Genomic DNA, 10,586 nt, shown 5'->3' with positions numbered 1-10,586 from the left:
TCTAATGTCGTCTAACCGCGAATATTAGCAAACTTGATGCTACCTAGAACGTTGAATTTTTATCACGTATGGGGTTACCACGATCTTTTATTCTTTTTCTCTTTTTTTAACTAAAGTTTTATGGGTAAGAACTTTCGGTTCTGTCTCCCTGGTGTTAGGTTTTTCTTTTCAGATATCACCAGATTTTTGGGTGTTAACTGTAGTTGCGTTGTGCATTGTTTGGGGATTGGAATGTACATGAATGGTTTTGGGGTGTTTGGATTAGTTTGGGGGGTTTTGGTTACTGTGATGTTCTTGTCGCGTTGATGTGAGATTGCTTCATTTTGGTATTGTGGTGCTTCGTATGTATGTTTGGGGGCTTTGGATACTATGATGTTGTTGTCAGGTTGAAGTGAGATCGCTCCACTTGATTGTTGTAGTGTTTGGTATGTATTTGGGGTGTTTTTGTTGTGTGTGATTTTGTTGTTGTTGTTGTTTTGATTTTTTGTGTGTGTGTGTGTGGTTTTTTGTGGGTTTTTTATGTGTGTGCATGAGAGAGAGAGAGAGAGAGAGAGAGAGAGAGAGAGAACGCACAGATTACTGTTTGGTTTGATGTCTGTGCAGGGTCATATGTATGGAGGTTGTCGTTTTGGTGTTTGAATGCACATTGTGCACATTTGTTTTTAATTTGTGCAGCACAGAACACACACACACACACACACACACACACACGCACACATATATATATATCCATATATATATATATATATACATATATATGTATGTTTGTATGTATGTATGTATGTAAACACCCAAACACATGCACAAACACCAATCTTCTTTCCTTTTTTTTTAATTTCAAAACACCAAATCAAAAACAAATCAAAAAAAGAAGATGAAAGTCCTGTATAATTATATCAGGAAAGGCCACATTGTTTTCAATGTTCCAACATATCACCATAATCTTTTTATGGACAACTTAATGGAATGCTTTGAATCATGAAGTTTGAAAGGAATGCTGACTGGCTTTATTATAAATCACTCATAGAAACAAAACACAGAATGGTCAGTTGAAGAAATGTTCAGATTAAGCATACTTACTATTCTATATATTCTAGTATTATTCTAGTTCACATTGTGCTGCTGTATTACTTATAACAGAAGCTTTTGTTTTCTCAGTATATGTGCATTCTATAACCTTTATTTCAGCTATTTATTTGTTCTCATTGTGCATTAATATGTATTCTTTTTAAGGTTCTATCCAAGAAATATGAACTGGATATCCTCTTCCTCACCTGTGTTCAATTCTATGAAACAATATTTTAATAATACTTCTGAATAGATATTATCTTTCCATCCTTTTTGTTATTCATTTGTATGTGAAACTAAGTAAATGTACCTGAATTAACTTTTTATGTTTTGATTTAAGGCATTTGAAAGTAATAATACAATCATGATATCACAGAAACATAATCAATTTTTTTTCATCAGATTTATTTGTGACATTTAGGGTAGCAGCTGCCATAAATGGTAATTTGAAAATTGAAATAAACCAAGATAATCACTAAACAAAACAAAATATGTCAAACACCATTTGAAATGTAGAACTTAAAACTGATCTGAAAAGATTTCAGTCTAACACTAGGTGTTATCAGTTTCTTCAAACACTTACGCACAAACAAATTAAACATACAAACAATAGGACCTGTTCGTTCGGAACAATCAAACCAGTCAAAACATTTTAAACCTTTTCATAGTTTACAGTCAACTCATGGGTTAAATTTGTAAATACGCTACACAATATATTGATGTTTGATCAAGTAGAAACTTTGAGTTTTAGCACCATTAAATTTATACAATCACTAGCTATCCATCAGTATAGAAAGTATGTGTGTATTCAGTGCGATGTCCTTAATATCACCCTCATCATTATTTCCTTTTTTTAAATTCCGAATTATTTCCTTTTTACACTCCTAACCCTCTCACCTTATCTCCTTGTTTGCCAAGAAAAATAAATTGATTTCGGTGTTTTCATATCCAGCATATGAATGACACTTTCACCATCTGTACAGCTGAAAGTGATGTCTGAATTTAGTAGTGGCAGTACCATTAGTTCTGCTGAAGTAACCAAGAGATCCAACTTTAAGTCTCCAGATGGGTTTTGGATTTTACTTCCAACACCAATGTGAGAGGTGTTCTTGATGCTGTTCATGGACCTATTCTTCATATTAAATAACCCAAGCAATGACAGTTTACAGAGGGTTTTTTTAACGCTAAATAAAAAGTCTACATTCATGCGCGTGCGCACACACACACATGCACACACACACACACACACACACTCTCTCTCTCTCTCTCTCTCTCTCTCTCTCTTGACCACTGCATATGGACGGATATAAATTTATCATTATAAAAATAATAATAACAATAAAAACCACATGTGATATCATGGTTTCGTATCATTTTGGACTTGCTCATCCCTGGAATTTGAGCAGTCCTAAGGAAATCAGTCGATCCACTTTGTGCCTGAAATCACTGTCTCCTTCACGCAACATTCTGTGGACAGAAAGCAAACATTCACTTACATATTCATCTTGTATGTGGAAGTATAGATCTTCATACTTCATACTTATGCAGGCATGGACAAATTCATAAACGCGCACATGCACACGCACATGCACACGCACACTCACGCACACAAACACACACAAACATGTGCACAAACACCACACGCACACTTTTTTTTTTAACAGTTAAGAAAAAATAGAATTGTGTTTCCTGATTCTAGCAAATACAAGAAAAGAAAGAAACTAATCTCTTACAGTCTGTGAGAATTCAATCCTTTCTTTGCTTTTTTATTTCCTTACAATGCATACCTTTAAAGGGAATTGCTGGTTTTCTTTTCCAACAATGAAATGGATATCAAAATAGTGGCATAAAGCCCTGGATTTCATTCAACTGAGCACTACCCATTTCATTCCTAGTAACTGAATTGTTTTTATGAGTAAATGGACATAAACCAATTAAAACTGATTGAAAATGGAGATACTAACCACCCTGAACTCTTTTTTTTTTCTTAACATTATTTTTGAATATTCTATACACACTCAGACCCTTAGTCGCATCAACATGCATACAGTATTTATCTACACATCACGCTTACAACATTTACCTTCAACAAAGTCAAATTCTGTTTTGGAGTGTTATTTACTAATTAGGCCTGTTTTTCACTGTCCAAAATTTTCTCAGTGCTGTGTTTGCATTTTTTCATGAGGTAATCAGAGGCAGATGACTGTAGCAGCTGAAAATGATCTTGACTGAACAATTTTGACACTGGCATAACATCCGAACAAACCGCAACTGATCATTACAAAACATTAAGAAATTGAAACAGTTAGTACCACTGCCAAAATAAAATTCTGATGGCTCCATCAAACTGAGGAAAAGAAATCATCCTGAAATGCCTACCTCTGTGCCTTTTCTGGATCACTGCGAAGATACTGGATGAGCTGCTGGACCTTGGAATCCATGAGGATCTCCCTGTTTGCCGGATCTTCAAGGATACGCTGAACATGTGGATCAACAGGCAAGCTGGATTCTCGTGAGCTCGTGGAAGATAAGCTGTCCTCATCCGACAGTTCTGTGATTTTGGGGCCTGAGCGTGATGAGTTCCGAGGGTTCTGGGCTTGTGAAGGGTTCTGGCTGTCCTGTTTGTCTCCAAGAGATATGAAGTGCTCCCCTGGTACAAGAAAGAATCTTGAATATATGTATAGAAATGAATGTTTATTTAAAACATAAGATTTCAATCATGAAATAAGGGTGATAATTACATTTCAAACACAAGAAAATATTAACTTATCTCCTGCAGGATATGTTGCAGTCATCCTCATCAGCTATCAACTGCAGCTTAAAGTCTTTTTGGCTGGCTTAAAGCAAAGATCATAAGTCAAAGTGTGGTTTTAGTTTTCTTCTGGATCACACCTTTTCTTTTTACAATACCTTTTCACTTTCATCCCTTGGTAAGAGCTGGGTAGCTTCAAATACTTAAATGGATCTGATACTGGTGAGAACTGTAACACAGTCTGCAGGAACTCAGTTCTTTTTTTTTTCATTGGAACAGATGTTACTGCTCACAGACATAACCAAAGTGTTTGATTATCAAAAACATTATTAGTAGAGATTCATTTAGCAAGAATTAGCAATCCCATTTTCAATGAATGTGGAATTTAACAGAGCAGTCTCATCTGATCAGGTGTTCCAAATAAATGAACAAAAACAAATGACTGGGTAAAATATAGGGGATGTGTGTGTGGGTGGGTGCACACACATGCACATGCATGCATAAGCGCACACACACATAAGAGGTTACATATATACATTCCATCACATTCATACATTAAACATACCATAATCCCCTTCATGTAACATGTATATATTGTCTCCAACATCTTGTTTATTACACAACACTTCTGTGTTTGTAAATCAGCTATTCTAGTATTCAGTGTTATTTGTGAAAATGCCCTGCTAAAACTTCATTTAAATAACGGACGGCAGCCTTCATCGAGGACACCAGGCTGCTCATCTAATGGGAGGCGAACGAGGAAGAAGAAGAAGAAAATAAATATCTTGCATTGCATTGCATTACTCTTTTTTGTCACAACAGATTTCTCTGTGTGAAATTCAGGCTGCTCTTCCCAAGGAGAGTGCTTTGCTACACTGAGAGCGCCACCCTTTTTTTTCTGCCTGCAATTGTATTGGTTTTCCTACGGAAGAGGATTTTTCTACAGAATTCTGCCATGGGACAACCCTTTTATTCCTGAGGGTTCTTTTACGTGTGCTAAGTGCATGCTGCACATAGGACCTGGCTTTATCGTCTCATCCGAATGAAAAGCATCCAGACCACCACTCAAGGTCTAGTGGAGGGGGAGAAAATACTGGCGACTATGGTATTCGAACCAGTGCGCTCAGATTCTCTCACTTCCTAGGCAGACATGGTACATCCAGGCCAACACTCCACTCATCCAAAATACATGCACTTGTTTTCCATTACTCTGTTGTTAACTTTAAATATATTATTACCAAGGATTCCGCAGAATTCTTTCAGGAACTGCTGCATTTCTGCATTACTTTGATACTTCATCATAGCTGCTTTGGGGTTAGTCTGGAACTCTGTCACTGCCTGCATGAAGCGAGGGTCTCCTAACCGTTTGCTCAGGGTCTCATTTTTTGATACTTTCTCCAGCAGGTCGTCTGTCACCCACTCTGCAAAATGTATGAGAGAAATGAATTAAGACACAAAACTAACACAGTGTATTACATCAATATGGTGTGTTGAGAATTTTAAAAATCATCTTAAAAGAGATAATTGATGTTTCAATAATTCTGTTTCTATGCCTCAGCCCACAACCTATATTATCATAAATTAGGGAACTGATTTACCATACCTGCAGAAACAAACTCAATTCTAAAAGTGAAATGGATAAGAACTAGAAAACAAAAAGGCACATACTATATCTTCCTTTTGTCACAGGTCATAAACCTTTTTTCTCCTTTATTTTTAATATAAAAAATATGTTGGTGCCCCCTCCTTCCTGCTGCTAGAATGGCATCAACCGCATCACCTCATTCATCCCCAATTTCCCAAACACACCTATACCCAAGCTTGTTCTGTTGCAGAATTATCAATGTTGGATTGCTCTAAGGCAACACACCACAGAAGACCTTGCATTGCTCCGGAGTCACTTTGATGGTGGTCAGTAGAGCCAGTCCTGATTCCACATACCCAGTACACCACCTCCTAAGCTCCCTACTGATTCAGGGTATCCCCTGGAGATATTGCTCCTTTCTGTATTCTGAATCTACAGAAAGGGCAGATCAAGGGCTGGAAAAAAAAAAAGTAAAACTAGAGAAGAAAAGGGAGTCCAAGGAAAAAATAAATAAATAAATAAATAAATAAAAACAAAAACAACACAGACAGAAAGGAGGAAGACAAACAAAAAGTGAATGTTGAATGTCACCTTTATCCTGCAAGAAGCCTTTAGTGGACTCCATAGCTTCCTGTACTTCATCCAGTTTCAGTCCCGAATTCTTCTCCTGTGTCTTGGGCTGGATGAAAGGGATGGAATCTGGTGGAGAGCTGGGATCGCCTGAACCACTTTTAGTCTTGCTTTTCCCAGACCCTGTCTTTGTTTGCTGTTTTCCTGAGACACCAGAAGACTTGGAGCCACCAAAAAGAAACCCCTTTTTCATGCCTCCAAAGTCTCCTGAGCCTGGTTTGGTGCTGGGTGTAGATCTGGCACTTATTGCCGATTCTGGTTTTGTGCTTGAATTGGATTTGGTATTTTTAACTGTTTCTGGTGTAGATGTGGCACTGGACTGTGTCTGACTGTGCGATGCCCTTTCTGCTTGAGCTTGAGACTGCGCTGTGACATTCTTGCTGGTCTGAAGAGAAAACAAAATTATTGTATCTTTTAATAATCATATGCACAGGCACTTGGATCGGGTCATATTAAAAATGCTAATTCAGTAATTGACACTTGTTTTCACAGGTTTGTAGTCTCTTTACTACAGCATAATTCAGATATGAATGCATAATTCATTCTTAACAACTCCATTTAAAAGACACAGAATGAGACACAAAAAGACAGAAAAAGAGTGAGACAGAGATGGAGAGAGTGCCGAGATCAAGTAACCATCATATATGTAAATGCTAAGAAACAATGTTTCCTTTAAACTGAATATGCATCTGTTCTAAAGCTAATTCTCATATTCATTCTTCCATTCTCCAACCAAAGAGCAAAACAGAAAGGAATAGATCTGAATGCTGGCTGGATGTGGTACCATTTAAAGTGCACTGAAGAACCTTAGATATGTATTGTCTGGTATATTGGGAAGCCCTCATTTCTTCTTTGTTTATTGCTTTCTAAATGTGGCTGAGGTGTGTATTTGTAGCTTTGAAGTGTTGTAACCTGTGTGTGACATTTGTTTTACATTATTTTTATTATTGTCATTAGTTTTGATTATGTGACATTATTTAATATATGTGGTACAAAGGGAGAAAAAGAAATAATGCTTGACATGTGGTTGTGGGATCTTGTGCTGAACAGAAGGCTGGATTTTTATGCAGGTTATAAAAATGTCTTGGGAATTAAATCCCCACCTGATGTTGTGTTAATAGTATCTCTGGACGTTATAGTATTCCTACAAAAAAATATACATATATACATTATAGATATACAGTTTTGCACATTGAATAGAGGAACAGAGCATGTCATTATGTGAGATCATTGTGTTAAGGATTAACAGATAAAGGTTTTTTTCTCAGTTTGAGTGAAATTTTGAAGAACAGATTTCCAGTTTATATGGATGTTTTGTGAATATCTGGGGTTATTTTGGTGAGTGACTGGAATTCTTTGTGTTCAGCAGTGTGTGCTGCTGTTCTACAGTATTCAGATATAAGAGGACTTGAGACTGTATTTATGACATAGTAAACAGGTGGTCTGGCTAATTAGCTTCCTAACCCTATTGGTGTGTGTGTTGTTGCTGGGTTTTTTTTTGGGGGGTTGTTATTGCTTTTTCAGAAAAGAATGTGAGTATGGAAATGGTTTGTTTTTTGGTTTTGAAATGAATAAAGTTATTTGTGTATATATGTGATATGATAAGTGATATGATACTGTTAGCTAAAGAGAGTTCAAAAGAACGTAAATCATTTTAATATCTGATTTTTTCATTTTAACAAAGGAGATAACTCTACCTGGGCTTGTTGTAAGCTGAAATAATTGAATGAGAATACACATAAAAATAGCTTTCTGACATGTATACATATTTAATATCATGTGGTGAAATCATCAGTTACTCAGTTTTAACAGCAGCACTTTGTATCATTAGATTAATGATATAGATAGAAAAAAAAATAATAATTACATGTATCATCTCAGTGACCAGAAAATCACAATATCAGCCGTAATGTAAAAACACACAAAATCAGCTGTAATGTAAAAAGCACAATCTGACAATGACAAATGCAAAAAGAAACTGAAACTGATTCACACACACACACACACACACACACACACATTCATACACTAATATCTAATTATCTAATATCACAACATGAAAAGATGATAGATAATGTACTAATACAACTAAACATGATCACCACTACAATGCATCCATGATCACTGTCATCTACTCCAATGCTCATCATCTAAAAAAAAAATGTACCTTAATTCCAGCACTGCTTTGGGTGCCTGTAGAATGCTCTTGTGCTCCTAACCGTAAACCTCTTAATTTTTTGGCTTGTTCCAGTGTTTCCGTCATGTCTTCCAGGGGTGGGGGCATGTCTGGCAACACACATATAACCACACCATATATATGCCACTGTAATTATCACTTGTAATGATTTTGTGGACATTTCACAACTATGAAAAGTGAACTGTGGATGGTTGGTATGGATATGTTACAAGAGATAGTATAATCTTGCCAGTGTTCTGCGGTGATCTCCATTTCTGCACACAGAAAGAATTTTCCAGATTCACATGCTTCAGTGTCTGTTAATAGGCGTAACTTAAAAATGTAACTGGACTGTTGTTGTTTTTCGCTTTGAGAGCACTGTTTTGAAGTCTTGAACTGTGTTTGACAAATGAATGCCAACCATGATCAGTGCACTGTAAGCGAATTGCTGTTGTTGGTTAACAGCTAAACTAAGTGCTTCGGGCTGTGTCAACTGTCATGCATGAACGCATGAATAATTCCATATACGTAATCAACAATTACTGAACATGCACCACAATAGCTATTTATCCCAAGATCGCTTCGAAACTTGTAAACGCACGTATTTCAACACGCATATTTCAATGCACGCATGTCTATCATGGTTCAATAACCAACTGAGTAATATGTCCTGGAATTTTTGTACATAAAATAGGAATTTGTTGGATAAAATGGGAAAATCATCCCATGAAATAATTTCCTGGTGTGTCGAATGTAGGGTTTCTGTATTTATACAATCAGTACAGAACATTCGTGAAATATCCTACCTTCGTCGGCCATTTTGACGCTTTTTCTTGGAGATAGCTTCTTCGGCGCAAAAGTCCCAAACGATAACCAAGGGAGGTTAGTCTGGTGTCTATTAACCTTCAAGAATTTCAAGAAAACTCGTTTGAGAAAATTATTTTGAATGTAAGGCATGAACATGTGATAATGTACCACATTTTAATCCATTCTGTTCAAGGAAAATAAGGTACAATAAATCGTGTAGAATACACTCATGATTTCACACACAAATCAAGAAAAATAACTGTTCTGAACTGTTCCACAACTACCACATCTACAACTACAACTTGTAGAATAGATTAGAATAGAATAGAACAGAACAGAATAGAATATATCTTTATTACGAAGTGTACCGGGGTCGCAGGGAATATTGGGGGTACATAACAAGGTACGAACATAAATCGAAATTCATTCAGAAACACAGATACAGTAGAACTGAACTGGGATGCATACAAGTGCATATCAATATAAAAACTTGTGCATATTCACACACACACACACACACACACACACACACACACACACACACACACACGTTTGAACAGAAGCCTCATATTACATGTGGATGGGGATGATGGCTAGTGTAGTATGATGCATGCGTTTGTAGTGCTTTGTGTATCGAGACGAGCTAAGGGAAATAAGATCTTCAGGTAGATGGTTGTTGATTGCACAATTCTATTTATCACACTGGATTTGTTCGAGAGACGGGGCATTGACTGTTTTGGGGGAAAAGCTATTGGCGAAGCGATTGGTTTTCGTACTTATATTTCTGTACCGTCGACCAGAGGGGAGCATCTCGAAAATCCCAAAAGCTGGATGTGATTCGTCCTGGCCTGATTCATTTTGCTTTTTTGAGTAGCCGCTTATAATAATATGTCTTCTAGAGAAGGTAGGTCAGCCCCGGTAATCTTGGTGGCAGTTTTTACGATGGCTGTTAAGGGCTGCAACTTCTGCCTTGGAAATGTTTTCGTACCAAACAGTAATAGCGAAAGGTTAGCACACTTTCAATGACTGCTCGTTAGAAGTAAACAATGATTTCTTTTTTAATTCCGAACTTTTTGAGGCGCCGAAAAAAGTACAGGCGCTGTTGTGCTTTCTTAACAATTTTTTTTCTTCGTATTTTTCTCCCATTTCAAATCGTCAGTTGGAAATGATCTACCGTACCACTGACTACTACTACTACTATTACTACTACTACTACTACTGCTGTTGTTGCTACTACTACTACTACTACTACTACTACTACTACTACTGCTACTACTACTATTACTAGACATATCATTTTGCTCAGTGTTAAGAAGAAGAAAGAATAAATGCTTCATACAGGCTCAAACATATAATGGCTTTTAGTTGTCTGAGTAAGAAGAAAAGGAAAAAAGTTTTATCTCATACACCACTTCCTGACTGATTAATGCCGCTCGTCTGATCTTCATCATAATATCTATCAAGTTATCTAAACTGAATTTCTTTTAAATGAACAATAATTAACGTGCGGTGATTTTGTTTTTAATTTCTTTTGTGACATTTCCTTTACTGATTCTCCCTCAATTTCC

At 36.6% G+C, this 10,586-nt stretch overlaps 1 protein-coding gene across 1 annotated transcript; it reads right to left on the bottom strand.

The window, feature by feature from the left end:
- Nucleotides 1–817: 817 nt before the first annotated feature.
- Nucleotides 818–9,051, bottom strand: LOC143283369 (uncharacterized). The gene is made up of 6 exons (XM_076589574.1): nucleotides 9,018–9,051; nucleotides 8,203–8,321; nucleotides 5,997–6,420; nucleotides 5,059–5,241; nucleotides 3,448–3,718; nucleotides 818–2,535 (listed from the first exon to the last, which is right to left on the bottom strand). Exons 1-6 carry the CDS (start codon nucleotides 9,028–9,030, stop codon nucleotides 2,454–2,456), a joined length of 1,092 nt encoding a protein of 363 aa, XP_076445689.1. The 5' UTR covers nucleotides 9,031–9,051; the 3' UTR covers nucleotides 818–2,453.
- Nucleotides 9,052–10,586: the final 1,535 nt, after the last annotated feature.

Source organism: Babylonia areolata, chromosome 6 (assembly GCF_041734735.1).
Source record: "Babylonia areolata isolate BAREFJ2019XMU chromosome 6, ASM4173473v1, whole genome shotgun sequence".
NCBI classification, from domain to species: domain Eukaryota; kingdom Metazoa; phylum Mollusca; class Gastropoda; order Neogastropoda; family Buccinidae; genus Babylonia; species Babylonia areolata.
The sequence above is the reverse complement of the archived record's forward strand: the minus strand, read 5'-3'. Positions and strand labels throughout refer to the sequence as shown.